Source organism: Elgaria multicarinata, chromosome 1 (genome assembly GCF_023053635.1).
Source record: "Elgaria multicarinata webbii isolate HBS135686 ecotype San Diego chromosome 1, rElgMul1.1.pri, whole genome shotgun sequence".
Lineage (NCBI taxonomy): Eukaryota > Metazoa > Chordata > Lepidosauria > Squamata > Anguidae > Elgaria > Elgaria multicarinata.
Window position 1 is genome coordinate 47,476,579 of NC_086171.1, and position 21,374 is coordinate 47,497,952.

The window sequence follows — 21,374 nt, forward strand, 5'->3', positions numbered from 1 at the left end:
ATTTAGCCAAGAATAATATTGTGCCCATCATTCAGTTGGGAATAGCTTTAACAAGTAGCCCTGCAATAACTATACTTTATGGTTTTGCATCGGTCCGGTGTGCTAAATAAATCTCCTTTACTACCTTTCTACAAACAATGCTGGCGTATTCTCTTATATTTCATTATTGGTTGTTGACGGTACCAGAAATGATCCTCACCTATTTAGATTGATTTCTTTTGTTCAGGTAAGGTGGTTTGTAATTGAAGACCAGATTCATTTATAGTCACATAATAAAAAAAGTTGGGGAAATCAAGAGGTCTTGAGGTACCAAAGGAAAAAATCAATTTAAATTAAAGTCTTTTCAAATTCAACTTCACTCTAAAGCTTTTCAGTTATAAGGATGAAGAAAATACACGGGAAACATGTCACCTTTTTAGCATTGCAACCCACATTCTGATCTAAGGTTCTTTCATGCATCACAACATTTCCCCAAATCCGTTTCCCCAGACTAAATATAGAAATGCTTTGGTCCAATTTCTTGAAGTATGAAAGCATTTTATTGTTATTAATAATAATATTTATTTATAAAGCACCATCAATGTTCATGGCGCTGTACCGAATAAAACAAAACAAGAATATCTGCCATATGGCTTACAATCTAAAATCACAGTGACAGGGGAGGGAAGGGGAAAACCAATCGGGGTAGGGGGCATTAAAACTAAAATATAGACTAGTATGATCACGCTACGATTGAAAAGCTTTCGAGAAAAGAAATGTTTTCAAGCAAGATTTAAAAACTGAAATTGACGTTGCCGTCTGCAAATGCACTGGAAGTGAATTCCAGGCATAGAATCATAGAATAGTAGAGTTGGAAGGGGCCTATAAGGCCAAAGAGTCCAACTCCCTGCTCAATGCAGGAATCCACCCAAAAGCACACCTGACAGATGGTTGTCCCCTATTTGCTCCTTAATAGGCAAAAGAGTGTTTGCTGGGTGAGAAATTCATTCCATCAGAGGTTTTATGTGAATTACCAAATTAGCAGCTGCTGAACCAATGAGCGAAAGACAGCAAAAGGAAAGGAAACCCCAAGTAACACGTGAGGAAAAGCCAAAGGCTAGGGGTGGAAATGGAGATATATTACAAGTTTTTCATTGGTGAATTGCCGACATGTTTTGGACAAAGTCCTTCTTCAAGGCAATAACAATTGTGATTTTCTCTGGTGCAGAAATGATCTCCTTTGACCAAAATGCATCAAAATTTGCACATTGTCTAATTTAGCACTACAATTCCCCACTCACAACAAGTACATACACCGGGGGAAGTGTGCACAAAAATGCACCCAACAGCAAAATAACGCACAGAAAAAAATATTACAAAGAAAATCGCTTGCCAAAATGCATACATGAGCAAGAAGTGTCCACAACAATGCGTACAGATTTTTGTGTAGACTTAAAAAATTAAATACATTGATGTGGAATCAGGATGAACTGAAGTTAAGATCTGCCAAAATGAGAAACTGAACTGAACTAAAATTGACAGATTCCCCCATCCCTAGAGTGACTTCCCATCATCTAGTTGTATTTATCAAAATGTAAATTCATTATTTCTTTTAAAAAATCTGATCTATTTCATCCTTTAGCTCAGGGGTGAGGAAACATTTTCCTATGAAGGGCTGTTGACCTTCTGAAAAAGTCATGGGGGGTGCATAGCTAATGGTGTGCAGAGCCAGAGAACCAAATGTTGGTGGAGTTTGCAGCATTACAGATTTACATCTCTCTCTCTCTCTCTCTCTCTCTCACACACACACACACACACCAGAAGAGGACATGATTTCCAGAGGGGCAGTCCAGACAGCAAAGAGTTGGCCTACCGTGTCTGGAATATTAGATGATACTGAAGGCTGCAGGTTCTCCACCTCAGCTCTAGCTGATGAAAAGGTCTTGGGGCCCTGTGTAAGAAGAACGGGAAGACTTGAGACCATATTAGAACATAAGATTTGCTACCATTGCTTCTCATGTAGTTCCAGTCTTCCTTTTTACAGTTTTACTTGGTTTGTTTTAGTTTGCATGGAATGCTTTTCATATGTATTTTTAATTTGTTGTAAACCACTTTGGGAGCAGGTATTCAACAGTGATCTATAAATATCTTTAATAATACATAAATAAATGTGGTCTTTCTTATGTGGGCAGGCCAATATACCATTGTCCCAGGAAGCTGTAACTTTGAAACACAAAGCCAAGACTGGACGGATGTGTGCAGGTTAACACAAGATCCAGGAGATGAATTTGACTGGTACATTGGCAACAGGGCTGCCATAGAACAAGGAGGCCCAGCCAAGGATCACACACCAGGTGATATGCAACTCTGTTTTTTGCAGGGGGGAATGATTGAAAGCTGTTATTCTTCAAACAGATATCCTCAAGCTGTTTGCTGAAGGAAAATCCGGGTCTGTGGTAGACAATGAAATCAATTTTGTGTGCAGTGCAAACAAGAAAAATACGGTGAGCAAATGCCACCGGGAACTAATTGCAAAATACCAATGGGGGGGAAATGTTATTTTGTTTTCTGTGGCGACAATATATAAGTAAGATGCCGCAAAAGACTGAGAAGAGCTGAACAACACTGAGCACACTGAATGTTCTCCGATGCTGCTGTTTGAAATTGAATAAAATAAAGCAGCCTGACACTTGCCAGTTATCAGCCATTTTAATCGTTGCTTGAGTTAGCAACAGTCAGTGTAATTTATAGATAGCTCTTTTGAAGGCAGACCTGGTCATCATTCCTGATTCTTTGCTGTGGCTGTATGCCTTTGTTTATTCACCTCTGAAGATAATGCGTTGCAAAATGAAATGAAAAGATGCTAATTAATCAGGACCCCTTGGGAGAGGGGGGAAAAACTTCTAGTAGATTAAATCAGCATTCCATACCTTTGCCTTCATCTTAATATACTGTTAATTAAAGTGGTGCTTGTAAACTTCCCCCTTCTAGGCCTATTTTGATGAAGAATTAAGAGCAGCAAGCGGTGTAACTATTGTTAACTACAGCTGGTGACAATCCAATCTTCAGTTGTAGTAGGCTTATCATCTAATGATTTTTTTTTTAAGTACTTGCATGGGTCTTCACTCAAGCATAATAAGGATGGCATTCTGCCTTGGTGGCCGCAGCTGTCATTGAAAAAGAATTCAGCTGAGGCCAGCTGGTTCACACAGGCATGCTTTGGTGACTCTGATGCTCTCTCCATCGAAAGAGAGTCGCCCTGTTCACTAAATGCTTCAAAGGGTAGAGCAGGATCGGAGTAGCAGATCCTCCTGAACTTCCATGCATTCTCCTGAAGGTTTGTACTATGGACGAATGAGAAATTCGTTTCAGTTCATTTTTGCCCAGAATTTACCCAGTTCCTACCTCCCAGAACCAAACATGGACCTGAACACTATCTGTGGTACCTTATGATACCATTCGCTGAACAAAAAAGTGCATTAGGAAAATGCATACATTTTGAAATTGCACACGAAAAAAGCATATTTTTGAAAACATGCTTTAATGTCTGGGAGAAAAAAATATGTACATTTCAAAAATGCACACAATTGATGCATAGGTTTGGGAAAATGAGCATGAAAAAGCCCAAAGCTCGCAATCTGATATGGAACGAACTTCAAGATGGAATTTGAAAAACTTGATGGGCTGGCCTTTTGCTGATTTGCCCATCCCTGTTCTGTACACACTGTGTCTGTAGACCATTGGCCAAATGTTCTGACATAGAAATGAATAGTTTCTGGTGGATTCTATGAGAGAATCTAGACGAACGACTTACAAAAGATGCAAAGGAACAAACATGCTTCCTACTTGGCACCTCAGGGAGGAACCTTGGGGCAGAAGCCCAGGTTGCCAATGAGCAGGAGGGTCCCCAAACACGGCAGGGCTAGCTTAACCAGATTTGAAATAATACACATGTAAGTGCCACTCCCTGCCCCCAAGTAGAAATATAAAGGCCTGGCGAAAAGATAGAAGAATTCAGACACAAAGATTTTCCTTCCATTTATTTTGAGGACCTTTTTCATTATTCTTCCTGTGGAAAAAATGGAAACTTTCAGGGGTCACTGAAAGAACTCCTATGACATTTTTCTCCCTCATGGAATGTGTAAAGTGCTTTTTAAGGCATGGTTTTACTTGCTCAAATGTGCAGTATGCAAGTCAGTCTATAGCATTAGAAAATGTTAACTCCTTTGAATGCAGTATATTAGGGTGACCATATGAAAAGGAGGACAGTAGCAGTTTGAGGCTCTTGTACTAATTTTGCTTGCACAAAACTACGGCAAATGTACTTTTGAGGCAGCAGTAACTCTTTCTTCACTCAGCTCATAGTTAATTTATGAAATTCACCTCCACGAGATGTAGTGATTGCCATCAATTTGGATGGCTTTAAAAGGGGATTGGGCAAATTCATGGAGGATAAGGCTGCTGATGGCTACTAATCCTGATGGCTATATGTTACCTCTAGTATAATTTATTTATTTATTACATTTATATACCGCCCCACAGCCGAAGCTCTCTGGGCGGTTCACAAAAGTTAAAACAGTAAACATTAAAAATTATACAAAATTTAAAAACCATCAGAGACATAAAAAAAACCAACAGCATAAAAGCATAAGAGGCAGTATGCCGATGCACACCAGTTGCTGGGGAACATGGGCAGGAGAGTTGCACTCACATCCTCTTGTGGTCTTCGCATGGGCAGCTGGTTGGCTACTGTGTGAACAGAATGCTGGACCAGCTGGGTCTTTGGTCTGATCCAACAGGTCTGTTCTTCTATTCTTCTATTTACTCTTTTCACAAAAAAGCTGGTGGTGATGGTGGGAAATTGGTCTCTTTTTCATGACTTCAACATTTCCAGAAAAGTTAATATCTTAGTAACTGCAAGACCATTAAGGCTGGGACCAAGTCCTGTTGAACTCAATGGACCTTTCTTCTGAGTAGACATATAAAGGATTGCACTGTTAGTCCAGAGTCCAAAATTACCTAATGGCTGTTCTGATTATTCAAACTCTCTGCCTTTATTGTCTGTACTAAGGGCACCATCTGCACTTTCTCCTATTGCCATTGCAAAATCCTCCCATTGAAAACTGAATGACAGCAAGAAATTGCATAAGATTGAGGGTCGAACTGAGCAAGTTTCAAACCAAAAAAAGCAACCATGTCTCTACTACAACCTTGAAAACCATTACAGACATTCATTTTAGGAGTGAAAAAGCCATAAATACATACAATTGAAGGCAAAAGCAAATGTAGGCACTCCAACTAGGAATGGCCTTTTCCAGGTTGTAACCTCAGTGCAGCTGCTCCTTTAAGCAGTGAAGTAATGGGCTCCCTGACAGACACTTTATTTGTGCTGTGTTCGTTTTTGCTTTCTTGAAATGTTGATTGTCAGTATGTGAATTGCTGCTCGAACGACATGCTAATAACACTTTGCCTCAGTCAGTACTTGTGTTGGATGTCTTAGTAATGAATGCAAGGTAATGTGCATTAATTACTTTCTCAAACTGCTTCATCAAACATTGAGCTTGTTGCCTTTCATTCCATTAAATTGCCACTGGAATTAACAAAAGAATGATGTAGACTAGGGGTGGGTAAGTTCTGTGGGCCTATGGGCACCTTTGGCAATTTAAGTACTTGCCCTGGGCACTACCACAAAATGGCTGTCATGGCTGCCTGCCATCTTCATTTCCTAAGGATGTCTCTAAGCTTCATTGTGTAGCCCAGAGGGGGTGAGACTTGGGGGCTTAGAAGAGAATCCTCTTCTCCATCCTCTGGGAGAATCCAAGGAGGCTCCACAGGCAAAATGGGGGAACCTCTGTGGGCCAGATGTTGCCATCCCATGGTTTGTAGACTAGAAGATGTAACCAAGGAGAATTTCCTCAGGCCTCTTTACACATTCTGTACATGTCACAAAACCACTAAAACTCTGAATGCTGGGCTAAATGTGTTTCTGCTTTGATCCAACTAGGAAACAATTTATGGACATGATAAAGATATATGACAAATTAAAACAAAAGGTCAAATTAGATATGGCATGGGAGATTTGCAATCGGAACTCATGGGTTAAAAAAAAAAGGTTAAAAGCAACCATGAAAGGTGACTGAATCGGGACTAGGAGAAGGATTTTACTCTTTACCCCTGCCATTTTTAAAAAATCTACACTCTCCCTCTGCCCGAAACTGCTATTTGACCAATGGTACCATTTGCGAATTAGTGGTATTGCACCACCAGTGATACATTATCCTGTATTTTGATGCTGGTAGTTGGTGCTACAATGGTTTGGATAACTCTTCACTCTTCTTTGGTGCGGCTGATCTCAGTGGTATTTTGATTCAGATGGTGTCTGACCATGGACAAGGATTAGGGGTGGGAAGCAAGGTTCCTAATGAGAGTCCTGGCTTAAGGGGGTGGGGACAGGCATGGGATATGTTGAAGCAACCCAACTTTGCTACAACACCATGGACTCTGCTCAAAAGTATTATTAATAGATTCTGGATACATGAACACTGTTGCACTGCAGGATAATGAGATGGTCTCTATCCTCCCACATAGATGTGGCTGAGATGGTTGAAGGATGCCTTAACCTCTAAGGAGGTGCACTTCTTAGAACACGAGATCCTTGGATTTTTCTTTCATTTAAATTAATCTCAAAAGTCTCAAAGGGTTTATTTGTATTTCTTCTGCAAAGGAGGCGCTGCATGACTCCATAGAGATTTAAGTACCAGATAGAAACGTATTGTTCTAATTAAAGATAAGGACGATGAATATGAGAGAAACAAGAAATGCTTAATGATTCTGACAATAGTTTGAAGACATAAAATATATACTTTAGGCAGGATCTATAGTTTCTGTGTTGAACTTCCCTAGTATTGACCATGTCTTGTGGTGGGAAACACATAATTAACACACAGGAACTTTTTGAAGTATTATTATGGTTATGTATTGTTTTATTGTTATTGTTTTATTGTTGTTTTATTGTTATATAAAAATGAGAAAAAATAGTAAAGTGGGGGAAAGCAGACTGTGGTGTACTTCCAGAGTGAATGTTAGTGTTAATTTAAAGTTGTGTATGGGAATTCCTTGATTTTAATTATAGTAAACTGGTGATTACAAAATGACACCGGGTGTAAACATTACAAAAATGAGGGCGGGGGAAGCTTTTTAAAAATAAATAAATAAAATGTTTTAACATATGCACTGTATTATTGTGAATAATTAACAACCTGTGGTTAGTATACTATTGTGTCCATGTGCTTGCGAGATCCACCGCTTTCACACAGGGATTTTTGTGGTTCTAAAACAACCTGAAATGAGTGGCAACTCGTTTCCAGAATGGCACAGGTCAGTAGCACTCGCGGAAGGAAGCTCTGCTGACCTGACCTGATCCAGAAACAAGTGTTTTCACTCATTTCTGGAGTTGTTTTTAAAACCACAAAAAGCCCCATTGTGCAAGCAGTGAGTCCAATGAGCACAATGGAACCAACAGAGGTTGTGACACTGCCCTCTAAGATACTGCCCTAAATATTGTTACATTGATTAGTTCTTCTTAATTTGAACACTGTTTAGCAACTCTAACAGCAGTGATTTTCTTTTCCCAGAGGCCTGATGAACTGCCAGAGCCATAGTGAACTCTGGTACCAAAACATTATTTAATTAAACAATAATACAAGAAACACAGCCATATAAAACATTTATGCTATTCTTATAAAGCAGGCACTTCGTTATGTATTATATGGCTTTTAAGGTATTGGAAGTTCTAGTTTGGATTACTTCCTAGACCAATAAGGAAGCCACGATGTATGGTTGTGTTTACTCTAACCCCCTGTCTCAGAGCTAATCGATGGTGTCATGGAGGAGAAACATGGGGGAGTGTAGCTCTAAGAGTGGTAATATCATTTGCCAGATCTCCAGGTTAATTGATGCCCACTGATGTCATCCATGCCATGGATGTCCCATTGGGGTACAATCTGGCCCCCAACTTGGAAGTAGTTCCTCATCCCTGCATTATTGCAAATGCTCAAAAAATGACAATACAGACAAAGGCTTTTCCTATCATGCACAGGTGATCGTATGTCTCTGCTGCTAGACTCATAAAGAGAACACTCCCTAGCCACTCTAGTGGCATGTAGTACCACATATACCACTTCAGAGTAATCCAAAACTACCCTTTAGTTCTATACTTATAACTGTGCTCATAGATCAGAAATCTCAGCTCACCCACAAGCATGCATAGAAAGTTTGATTGTAAACAGAGTAATGTGCTTACAGTTGTAACTGGGTCACTCAAATTATATATGGCACTCTAAGAAAAATACATTTTCTTAATTTTAATACAGTATTAGTACTAATACAGAATTTTTATCTACTCAAAGGTAATGGGCATAATTTTCTATATGTCAATTCATCTATTCAACAAGAAGGGGACAGAGCAAGAATAGTTACCACCAAATACTTCCCAGCCAGTCTGGGTATATGCAGACTCCGCTTTTGGTTCTGGCCATGGAATTCTCCTAAAATTGGAACATTAAAGGTATGCAAAAAGAGTGTTTCCGATTTAGTAGATTATCATAGCATTATTCATCCTTTTCATGGTTGCCAGTTGCACTAAGGTCCAGCCTGCTAAAAGAACAAAACAAAATCAACATGAGCAGCACTATTCATTTCACAAAAGCCGTGCATACAGTCCCACCACCCACCTGTACACAATATATATTATATTTTGATATGTGAAGCATCCCTTTGCTGCTTATTTTCACACTGTCCAATCGTCTAAATTAAACAGTGTGTGTGTAATAATAAAAAAGTAACATGATCAGTATCTCTTTGTGCTGCATAAAGGATGATGTGTATGTATTTTATGACAATTGTTGTCCAATTTACTGTTGTTAGTTCTGTTCAACTAGAGCAGTGGTTCTCAACCTGGGGCACTCCAGATGTGTTGGACTGCATCTCCCAGAATGCCCCAGCTGGCTGGGGCATTCTGGGAGTTGTAGTCCAACACATCTGGAGCGCCCCAGGTTGAGAACCACTGAACTAGAGGATCTGGACCAGGCAAGGTTTTCCTCAGCTTTTCTCATTCCCTGTGAAGTTGTTATGGTTCCCTGTTGCTAGCACGTTTCATGGAGAAAGTGTTGCTCCAAGTTTCTGGGAAGCTTTTTCTAGTAATGATGGTAGGTTCTTTTGAACACTGAAGGCTGCTTCAAGTGGGAGAATTACATTCTGTCTCCTTGTCTATAAGAGTTCTTAAAACATTTTAGATGTAAGCTAACTGGAGAGCTTGATACCATTAGCAGCATCAAGAAACTGCAGGATTGTTTTGGCCATTGTTACTGCACTTCTGTCGAGTTCCCCTCTTAATGGGGAGCAGTGATCTGTGTAGGCATGCAGGTTGGCAGTGAAGGGAGAAAGGCTGGCGAAGAGTGGTTGCACAGGTTCAGCAGTAGCATCTCCTCCCCAGGAGGGGACTGCTGAGCCGATCAGTGCTTTGATGGGGAGGGACCAAACAGGCAGACCCACCAGATTGAGATCTCTCCTTTGTTCTGCCTCCAGTTCAACCTGAAGCTCCCAAAGGCAGTCGTCCCATGCAGCTCCCCTGCCTCTTGTGGCATGATAGGCACTGGGCTGGATCCAGGGGGGAGCAGGACTGGGCTCCTTACTCCCCCATGGTGAGGATTCCCATAATTCTCACCATGGGGGAGCAGCACTTTCTACCAACCCAGATGCGGCACCAAGACCAGACTGGCATGGGGGCTGAGAGGTGGACACATCTGGGTCAGTAGGAAGGGGTTCACATTAACAGTCCACACCATGGTGTGCCCCTGACTTGCAGGCCAGGGTGGGGAATCAATCAATAGACAGACTGGCAGATTACAAGATCCATGCCCTATGCTGCATCCAAGCCTATTTAAGTGAGTCAATAACGTTGTGGCCAATTTATCATCCCAGGTATGCCTGTGTGTCTAATTTGTTCTCATCCCTTGGCCAACTGGACCCAATTAAGCACTGCTCCACAGAAACCAACATGTGGAGGATGTATATAGACTTTAAGTTGGGCCATAGATCAGTGGGGAGGAACTGTAGTTCAGTTGCAGAGCACCTGCTTTGCATGCAGATGGACTTAGGTTCAATCCCTGGCATCTCCAGGTAGGGCTGGGAATAACCCCTGTCTGATTCTGAGAGCCAAAGCATTACTTTAAATCCATATCTAGCAGCTACGACTTTGTGTTGGTCATTTTTACTGTAGAGCAGGTGCTGGGCTCCAATCCAGATCTTAAAAGCCTCCCTGTCCCCCACACTAAGGTTCCAATTTGGATCAGGCCCCTTGCGCCTACTTCACACAACTCAGTCAACAGCTGGAGAAGCTGTTTCTCCAGGCGCTGATGGAGGCCTTTTCTCCACAAAGAGAGAGGCACAGAGTTCTGTGGAAGGCAAAATGGATGGGGCAAATGATGTCGGGGGAGAGGGTGGGGCTTCATAGCATGGCTCCACCCCCTGAGAACTTCCAGCCCACATCATTGGTGTGGGGAGGGAGGGCAATTTGGCTCCATCTGTCATACAGGACGAGGGAGGAATTTTACACACCATCCTGAGTACTTTTCAGCAAGGATAGGATATAAATGTAATTAAGAAATTAAGAAATAAATAGCAATCTGTCTTCTTTCAATGCAAAAAATGCCAATTATTTCTTCTCTCATCAACTCTTCCAATTCCACTCCTTGCTGCTTGTCCTGAGATTGAAGGTGTGTGAAGCTATTAAATATAACCATTTGTAGAGTTCCTTTCCTTTTTTAACATTCTTGGTTTTAGACCTTAGTTTCCCTCATGTTGCTTTACTGTGTAGAATGCGATGAAGAGAATAATTACAGCCTCACTGTTCATCCTCCCTTCACTGCAATGCTACTTGAACATATTGCCATATTACTGGAAGTTAAAGCAAAATTAATTCCCCTTGTGATAATATATGTCCAATATTTCAGTTTTCCAGCTTGTTAGGCAGTTCATATTATATAAATTGCTGTGGACGGGTGTGTGATAAATTACAGCAAAGAATGAACCAATTTCTTTACAAATGAGGGGTTTTTTTAGTACTATTTCAGCTCATTTTTGAGGAGAGAAATACAAACTGAACAAGCAAATTTTGTACTGTTTTCCATGTTTGGGAGTGATGTCTTTGCGTTGTGTGAAAATTTGCTTTTACAAATTCATTTTTACTTCTACTTGCTCCTTAACTCAGGGCCCACAAGTCGGCCCCTGAGGCTCCCCTCAGGCTTACCTGGCTGTAGCAGCAATCTGCCATTTTGATTCCCACAAACTCTCAGAGTGTCCAATGTAGTGTTCATAGAATCATAGAATCGCAGAGTTGGAAGGGGCCTACAAGGCCATCGAGTCCAACCCCCTGCTCAATGCAGGAATCCACCCTAAAGCATCCCTGACAGATGGTTGTCCAGCAATGTTACTCCTGGGCATTGGGGAAATTAAAATGGAGACTCACAAACCAAGGCCTAATTTATTTATTTATTTATTTATTTATTTATTTATTTATTTATTACATTTTTATACCGCCCAATAGCCGAAGCTCTCTGGGTGGTTCACAAAAATTAACCATAATAAAACCATCACAATCTACACACGCAGGATATTGCACTATGAAAGTGGTATGAAAGCAGGATCTAAACGGCAGGAGCCACACCAAGCAGAATATAGCGGTGTGAAAGCAGTACATGGTACAGTATGGCCTTAGCTAGACCTAAGGTTTATTCCAGGATCATCCGTGTGTCATGTAAATGACACACAGGGTATCCTGGGAGCAAGCAGGGACGACCCCAGCCTGGGATAAACCTTAGGTCTAGCTAAGGCCTATGTGTCAATGGGCCCCAACAGTTGTCAGTACACTTCAGTACCTCTATAAAGCAGTTGTGTGGCTCCTGCCTTTTATATATCGCTTTCATACCACTTTCATAGTGCAATATCCTGCTTGGTGTAGATTAGGCCCAAGTGTGAAGGACACTGGACAGGTTTCAGTGCCGGTGGGCCTTGTTTTGGGGCCCTGGCAGCTGCTCTTAGATGTCAAGAGCTGATACCAAGCGTGATATTTTTGCAACTTGTATCTATGAGTTTTTAAGAGGAAATATATAATGTGTTCAATGGAGATAACTATGATTACTATTTCTGACTTTTATGCCACTTCCTCCAAGATGTTTAGGTGTCAGAGATTATCTGAGCATTCTGGCGGAAGCCTTTGCTCTTGGATCTTGTGACCTCGTGCCTTGTTCCTGAACGCCTAGATTCTGATTCCTGTCTTGATTCCCGGACCCCGTGACCATTTATTTTATTTTATTTTAGGTAACGAAGGTGTTTATTTACAGAAGCTAAACAGTGCAGGGAAAGGAGGGGAAAACGGGGGTTTGACAGCAAAAGTCAAGGAACAGGAACAGTTCAAGGAGCAGGCTTGTAGAGTAGTCAATGTCCAGTCCAAAGTCAAGGGAGCGTGGCAAAGAGGAGATTCGATAATGCAGTCCAAGTTCAAACACAGCCAACAGTCAGCGACAAACCAGTAACACAGTCCAGAGTCAGGGGCAACAACAGGCAAGACATAGTCACAAACCGGTCCAAGGTTGAAGCAGGAATCCAGAGTAGGCAGACGTGGTCACGGGGTCTGGGAATCAAGACAGGAATCAGAATCCAGGCGTTCAGGAACAAGGCACGAGGTCACAAGATCCAAGAGCAAAGGCTTCCGCCAGAATGCTCAGATAATCTCTGACAACTTTGCAGGGCTCACAGCTGCGCTTTTATCCTTAGTCAGAGTGCTGAGTCATGGCCTCTCAGCTGATCCCTAATTGCCTGGTGTTTCTGGTGGAGGCGGCAAGACCGGCGTCTGGTTGCCTTCTCCGCCTGCAACTGGCTGAAACCAGGCTTCTCCGCCTCCTCCTCCGACCTCTGCGGCTCCTCCGTAGTCTTTGCTGGCATCAGGCCCTCAGAGCTAGCAGAGGTCCCAGCTGGCCTTGGCTCTTCTCCCTGAGGCTCTGCCACAGTCTCTGCCAGTCCAGCCTCCTCACTACCTGAGCTGGGCTTCTCGGAACTAGGTCCAGCCTCTGCCACCTCCTCCTCATCTCCTGACTCCATCTCTATGCAGGGCATGACACTAGGGCAATGTACAAGGTTTCCTTTCCTATTACATTAGGGTGATCATATGGAAAGGAGGACAGGGCTCCTGCATCTTTAACAGTTGTATTGAAAACGGAATTTTAGCAGGTGTCATTTGTATGCATGCAGCACCTGGTCAAATTCCCTCTTCCCCTCAACAGCTGCAGGAGACCTGCCCTCTTTTGTATCTGGTCAAGATCAAGTATTTTTCCACATGTTCATCCTATATCCTCAAAATAACCCTGTGAGGTAGAATAGTCACCCATTGAGCTTCATGGCTGAGAGGGGATTTGAATCTGAGTACTTCCAGCATGCTAAGCACTATGCAGGGAGCTGACATCGGAGCCACCAGCCTCCACTGAATTGGGAGGTTCCTTTCTCCACCTATCAACACATCATGGCCACTGGCATTTTCATCTAATGAACTGCTTCAGCAGCCACACTGAAAAAATGCCCAACTTTTGAAAATACAGATTTCTGAAATAGTCTCCTTGGGACAGTTATGGGAGCAAAGACTCAAAGATAAGTAACCTATGCCACTTTCAGTCTCTGCAGCAGGTGGGTTCCTTCTTTGTTCAAAATACAAACATTCTGTATAATTAGTCAATGTCTGCCAATTAAAATACTTAGCACAAAACAACAACAACAACAACAACCTTCATATTTCCAATCTAAAGAGTGTCGGCTTACAGATTTTATGTTATGCATTTTCTTTCCATTTGCAATTGGTTCATTTGCTCAGTTGGAACTGGAAAAGTATCATTCATAACAAATAACAAATCCAATAATAAACGGACTAAATGGATTCAAAGAGGATGCAGCTAGAGTCTCTAGATTCTGCTTGGAAGAGTCATGCCTTATAATTTTTTTTAAAAGCATATGAGAAACAGCAAACTCTCATCTTCCAAGCCATTAATCTGTGGGACAAACTATACGTGAGGTTGAATGCATCTTTGCATTTTACATGCAGGGGGTTTTTTCAATGCAAAAAGTATAATCTGTGGGTGGGAGGATTTTTCTCAGGACTGCAGCAGGAGAGGTAATGGTTAAATTCTCCCACTCTGACTGCTGCGATCCCAATCATTATCAGCCCCCCACAGCTGATGTTATTTGCATTTTTAAAAAATCTGCTGGTAAAAGCAGAGATGCATTCCCTCTAGTTTGGTCCTCTGTCCATAGAAAGGGAAACACATGTCTACACTGACATAGACCTTCTCTAAATGAGTGTCTTATAGCATGCTTATGATTGGCCACTCATAGATTTTTGTGGGATCATTGCATAAAGCAGTCAACAGCCAGGATGTCTCCCACGTTATCCCCTGGAAATCGTGCATTTTTTAAAAAACACACAGATAATGTGGTATTTTCCAGATATTGTAGGACCTCTCTGCCACTAGATGGTGCTGTCTCATTAATGCACAATAGGGCCTTTCCGAGAATGGAAGAAATCACATGGTTGTGTGTGAAGGGGCACATCGCAATGGTGGGAATACTGTGAGGACAAAAGTCATGGTAAGGAGCAGTATTTTTCCTGTGTGTAGAGAAGCTCATAGTGGTAGGGCTTCTAGTTTATTTTCTGAATTGTCACTGTTTGAATTACGGAACAGGATGTGGGATTGGGTATATTCAGTGTTCCCCTTTCTGGGAGATGTGGATCATCGTGTCATGGACTGACAAAAATCAGGTATGTTTTCTATGTTTTGCTATCAACAGGTGTATACTGTGGAAGAATTTGGAATGGACATTTTGATGTGGGCAACAACCGGAAATAAAAAAAGTACATGGACATATGCCAATGTGGTCCTTTCTAGCAACAGTCCTTTCAGAGTTGCATTTGAAGCTGAAGTAGGAGCTAACGAACCCGTAGAATTTGCCCTCGATGATATTTCTTTCACACCGGAATGTGCATCAGGAGGTATGTAATTCTACAAATACTAGACCTGCAGGAGCTTGAAAAATGCCTTGAGACTGAACTTATTCAGCTTATTTGTTCTTATTTATTAATTAATACGTTTATGTGCCACACTTCAATAGCAATATTCTTGGGGCCAATATCATATTTTAGTAACATTGTCGTACTGTGTCTGTGATCATTTCCAAATTATTCTCAAACACAACTCAGTCAGACTCCCTGCGACCTCACAAGGTCATTCACTCATTACGTTTTAGGTGCTTTCTCTAATCTGATTATTGATTTCTATCTCAGAATATTGTAGAGTTAAAGGCCTCCAAGGGCCAGACTAGAAGTGGCGGACCCATTCAGCACTGGCTATCTCATAGTGACACAGGTACTTTCCCCCATGCTGGGCTTAGTTGCATTCAGAGTCGGATTGGGAGAACAGGGCTTTTGGGAACAGATAGCAGGCAGGTAAGCCATGGGCAGAATGGACACCTATGCACTCATGTCGTTCCTTAACTTGGGCTGTCTCCAGTGCCTCCTTTATATCTGATTTCAGCAGACCTGCATTTGAAGAGACGGATCTGCCTCCGTTAGGTCTACTTTGGGCCCCTTAACAGCTCCATCCTATATATGTCTACTCAGAAGTAAATCCAACTGAGTTCAGTGGGACGTATTCCCTGATACGTGTGTATAGGATTTCAGTTAAAGGTAAGGATGGCAGAATGAGCGAAGCTAGAGTGCGTCAAGGTGCTCCAAGATCCATGTTGAAGCTCGGGTCCACCTTGCTCCCATTTTTTGCTGCGAGCTGCTTTTCTTTTCGTTCGAATGGGGAAAGTGTACATTTTGGGACACATTTTTTTTGAAATTACACACCCAAGTGTGCACTTTCTGCCCCATAGACACATGTGAAAATGTGTGTTTTTTTTAAGTGTGTGTTTTTCCCTTTTAAATATAACTGGAAGTTCAGGAACATCTGAGCTTCTCCCAGTAAAATGGTCTCACTCCCATCTGCATGTTTGGAGGTGTGAAGGGGGGCAAATTTGAATCAAAACCAAAGCAGAATGCAATTCTCACACTATACTTAAAGGTTCTTCAGGTTGTAGAAAAGCCATTTTATACTGAAATCCCCAACACAAAGGACGCGATCACCCAGGTAAATGCCTTTATTTGCATGTGAATGAGGTAGTTGTGTGCAAATTAGTCATTTATTTAACTATACATGCTTAAGAAGAATATTTTTTTTGTGTGTGGCTGGCAATAAGCAGATGGCATCAGTGGCAGTTACGGCTAAATGAAAAATGATAACAGTGCTGAAAAAGATGTTCATGAATAATTTGCCACTAGTTGTGCTGCTCTAATTATGACCTCCAATTGCAAAACAGGCCTGCCTCTTCGGTGAGATGCTTAACAACATGTTTAAAACAATGCCTCTTTTGTCACTGATGACAAAAACATATCTAATGGGAAACAAGGAGCCTATTGATTTGTACTTGAATGCTTCTGGCGCAGCACAAACTTACACTTGTGGAAAAAATAAAGAATTATTTAATGTAAATTAACCATAGTTCCAGCAGCATGATTAGCATGTAGAATAGTATGTTTCATATTGCTATTATGGACTATGATATTGTGGCTCCCATTAACAATCACTTCTATAGATGAGGAACCAAGGTTGTATGATAGGGTTCAACCCAGCTGTCAGAATTCCTTCTATGACTTGGACCCCCTGAGCAACTCTTTAAGGATCTCTGCCTCCTTAAGAGTCCCACTCTTCTTTCTTTTTACCAGGTTTAGGCTGTAGACATGGGGTGAGTAACAGTTCAGACACTTGTGGCTTAACACAACAGTTTACTATTAAAGTAAAACAAGCATATTGCAATAAAGGTACTTTGTCAATACAGCTGATTGATACAAAGGCATTAAAAGAAAATAAAAGTTGAAAAAATGCAACTTCTTTACCCTAAGATACTTCTTTCTGCTCCTTCCACTCTCCTGGCTGGCTCTCTCCCTCTTTTATACCCTCTTCCCGCAAAGTAAAGTTTCCACTTTGAGGAAATGAAACTTAACCAGGCAATGAACCTTCACTGGAGAAATGAAACTACTCCTCTCAGGGATACTCCCCTCCCAACAGAAAAACTCCAGTCCTCGTCTGACTCTGTTACCTTGCTTCTGTACACCTCAGACCTTCACACTAGCCCAAGTTAGGCACTGTTAAATCCCATTGGCCCTGTTCAGAAGACACTTTAAACCACCGTGGTTAAACCTGTGGTTTAAGATGTCTTCTGAACAGGGCCATTGATTTCAAGGAGAGATTTTTAAGCATGTAGACAACTCACTCCATGCAGGGAGTTTCTATCTCAAAGGAGTTGTTAATGGATCAGGTAGAGCTATTTTCGATGATGATAGATCCAGTCTGACAGTCCTGTAAAATCTAAGTTTTACTGTGTCCATGTAACCTTTGCTCAAATTGCTTCAAAAATGGCTCGTTATTGTCCTTGCTAGACTGGTAGAGAAAACTGACTGGCCACTTAGGCGGGTTCATTCAACATTCACTCCAGTTGACAACAGAGGTACAGGGCCATAGTGAGAGATCAGTAAATCACCATCTAGATGGGTGTATTATGTTGAAATGTTTTTGAATTATGACTGTGGCATTGCAGCTGTTTCTCGGTTTGGATCACTGCTCATGGTTCCCAATGTGAAAACACCAACATGATCAGAATACACCTGAGAATGTCTGCCTCTGTTAGGAAGAGCAAAAGTGGGTTGCATGAATGTAAAGTAAAGGTTGCATTATGCACACAATGGGGGAAAACAATAATATAGAGAGTGAGGGCCTTGCTAGACTAGGCCTTAGCGTGCTTTGTGAGCCAGTTTCCCTGCTGTGCGTCCAGATGACGCACAGGGGAATCTGGCGCCAGGCCGCACTGAGGCCTCCTCTAATGCGCCATAAGCGAAGTCACTTATGGTGCGCCTTTTTCACAGCCCCGGCCTCAGGCCGGGGCTGAGAAACATCTAGGAAGGTCTGTGGCTTTTTGCGGTTACTCGCTTACTCGCGAGTAGCCACGAAAAGCCACGGACCTGGCACAGTGCTCATACGAGCGCTGTGCCCATTGTGCCGGGGGGGTGATCCGGGGGGGGAGATGGGGGAGGGAAGGCCGGACCGGCAGGAGAGGGAATGGCGGAGGGTGACGAACAGGAGATGGCGCGGGGGGACGGAGGGCGACGAACAGGAGAAGGCGAGGGAGGGCGGGGGGCGACGAACAGGAGATGGCGCGGGGGGACAGAGGGCGATGAACAGGAGATGGCGAGGGAGGACGGATGGGGGGGTTAACTAAAAAAAACCCTTACCTTCTCCGGAGTCTTCGGGCCGCACGTGGCCCCTTTAAACTAAAAAAAAAATGGCGGACACTGCAGGGCTTGCGTCGTCCCTGCGCATCTGGCGTCTGGAAGCTGAGGCGGTGTGCGCTAACGTTAGCGCGCCTTGGCCCCGCCTCCCTGCCGGCTTATCCCGGCAGGTCTAGCAAAGCCCTGAGTTTCTGTAGATACTTTCTGCTATAACCTTGGCTCTACTGTGGAACCAGTTACCTAGGGAGGCTGTGGGCTGTCCCACACTAGAGGCATTCAAGTGGCAGCTGGACAACCATCTGTCAGGGATGCTTTAGGGTGGATTCCTGCATTGAGCAGGGGGTTGGACTTGATGGCCTTGTCGGCCCCTTCCAACTCTACTATTCTATGATTCTGATGTGTTATCCCTGCCGTAACTATCATGTTTGAACTATGAGTAAAAAAATCGCATAAAGACTCCCTAATTGGAACCCATCATGGAGAATTTCCAGTGATTCTGTGTTTATTATGGCATTGGATTAGTTACATTAATTTTTAAAACGAGTAGTGAGGATCTGCAGCTAATTCTGTTCTGCAAGAGAAAGAGGAGTGGCTGTTTCCTTATGATGAAAGGCAGCAGTTCCTTCACTTTTTATATTATTATTATTTTTATAAAGCTGTTTCTCCCCTCTATCTGTCTATCTATGTAAAATTTCTACAAAATGTTGCATTTTATGAATGTCTTTCCCTCCCTTTTTTTCCTCCTTTTGCGCAAAACGGTTACCTTTGTTCGTAAACTTTTCAACTCAAGATAAAGGCACCATATGAGAACTTGCTGTCATGCTTTTCCTGTAATGTTCTCTTTCCTTAAAGGATTGCTTTGTTGCTGCAGACGCTTTTCTCTCTCTTTCTGCGTTATTACTTCTCCAGCCTCACTTTAATTACTTTAGGTTTCCCAGGGCAACATGTTCTAAATGGAAGCAATCACAATTTAGCTGGTTGGTAGCTCTAAGCAATAAAGCATTATCAGCTCCTTAAGTTCACCAGAGGTTTTTATTTCTTCTTAAACAGCAAGCTCCCATTAGATGAGAGAATTTTGTAAGATTCTCCCTCCCACCTGAATATTTTTGAATGTTTGTGTAAAAAAATATGATCATGTGCCTTTCCAGTAAAATGCCAGAGTAACTTCTGGCCATTATTTGTGACAAAATTGAATTTTGCCACCCTCTAATGTCAATGAATATTGTTCTCATCAACATGTGTCTTGCCATTACTGTCCTGATGAGGTGCTGTACATTTGAAATGGTGCTGCTGATTCACGGACAGCCTGAATGTGCTTTGTTACTGTTGATAACAGGGATCATTTCATAGAATGCCAAATAATGTGATTTTTTTTTTACCAGTTGTGTGGTTTCCAGTGCGTTTCTTTTTCATTTGTACTTTCTTGGAATTCTCCCCTGCCTTCTTTAAAAACAGAAAAAATAAATACCAACTGCAGCATACAATCCACTTACTTGGGAATCATCCTCAGGGTTTTCTTTCCTTTGATGGTTGGAGACAAAAGCTTGGAAATATGACTGCACAATAATAACAATCCAGACAGCAGTTCCTACTTCAGTTCTGGACTTCACTGGAAGTCCTGCACTGCTGAATTCCAATGTGTAGGATCAAAACGAAGTAGAAAAAATAACTATGGATTTTGGGTTCATTAGAAAATGCTCTATATTTTCCAAATTCTAAGAGCTCATGGTAGCTTCACTTTAATAAATCCCCCATGGCAAATCCAATAAGCCTCACGAAAATCAATGACACATTAAAACAACATTTGATTTCTAGGATGATAACCCAAATAAAAACTGGGCAAGGATCAATTCTTTCTAAAATTAATCTGTGCTTTTTCCAGATTTGAGGGGTTCCTGGGCAAAGCGTTCTTTATTGGTAGGCCCTAGCAATGCCTATCAATTCAGCGACCAATTTAAGTTCCCACAGTATCCCCAACATAGTGCCACTCCAAGGCCTCTTATACCCAGATTCCCAGTGCTGCATGAAGCATCATAACCCCCAAAAAATATTTTAAGAGGGGGGCTCCCAAGCAGGCATCATCAATGAGCCATACCAGGATGCTGGGGCCCTGGCAGCTGCCATCTGATGCTAGGTTCTCATTCTGGTCCTGAAATAATAATAATAATAATAATAATAATAATAATAATAATAATAATAATAATAATTTCTATCCCGCCTTTTGCCCAATACTGAATGCATGAGAGTTTTGTTCCTGTTCATGAATCATGCAAACATGTGCCATTCACAACCCCCTGACCAAGCGTGGGAGCGCAATTCTCATGAATTTTTTGTGAGTGCGTTCGACAGTGTGCAATTGCTAAAGTGCACATTTCCCGAAAATATATGCATTTTCATGTGTTAGCTTATGTGGGGAGGAGAGTGTGCATTTTGGATGTGCACCTTTGAAAATGTCGATTTTTCCTGATCAAAGAGGGGAAAAGACACCTTCAGGAATACGGATGAGGTGAAATGAGCTTCGAGGAGGAATTTGGAGAACTTCAATGATCTCGAACACTGCATCCCTAGAAACTAGTTCATGTTCTCCTGTCACTGCAACAGACAGGAGGTAAAAGGGAAATTTGGAAGGACTTGAAAGGAAGCTGTTCTTTTGTTATAACCCCAGTATCAGGCTATTAAAATTGGGTTGCAGGTTTACTTGCTTGTTTTAAAATGGTTCCGTTTCCTGATCTCATGTTATGCAGTGTTATTTTTTTAAAAAAAAATGCCACAAAATTATGTTGCTCGGTCCTCTGAGCAACAGCATCCAGGTCTAGATTCAGGTACCGATGCCTGGAGCCCAGCCAGATCCTCCTGACACTCAAGGTGGTTTGTCAAAGTCCATTACAGTCTGTTTTGCTGCACTGTAGTGTAACTTGTCACAAAGGCGACTTTGTTTCAGTAATGCAATCTAGCGGGGGATAGAATG

The 21,374-nt window shown here is 42.0% G+C and overlaps 1 protein-coding gene across 1 annotated transcript in view; it reads left to right on the forward strand.

Moving 5' to 3' along the window:
* MALRD1 (MAM and LDL receptor class A domain containing 1) overlaps positions 1–21,374 on the forward strand; it is a 288,950-nt gene that overhangs the window by 213,335 nt on the left and 54,241 nt on the right. The window contains exons 29-31 of the mRNA XM_063121247.1: positions 2,172–2,333; positions 8,388–8,545; positions 14,872–15,073. Coding sequence (XP_062977317.1) covers positions 2,172–2,333; positions 8,388–8,545; positions 14,872–15,073 — 522 coding nt within the window. The remainder of the gene's footprint in view (positions 1–2,171; positions 2,334–8,387; positions 8,546–14,871; positions 15,074–21,374) is intronic.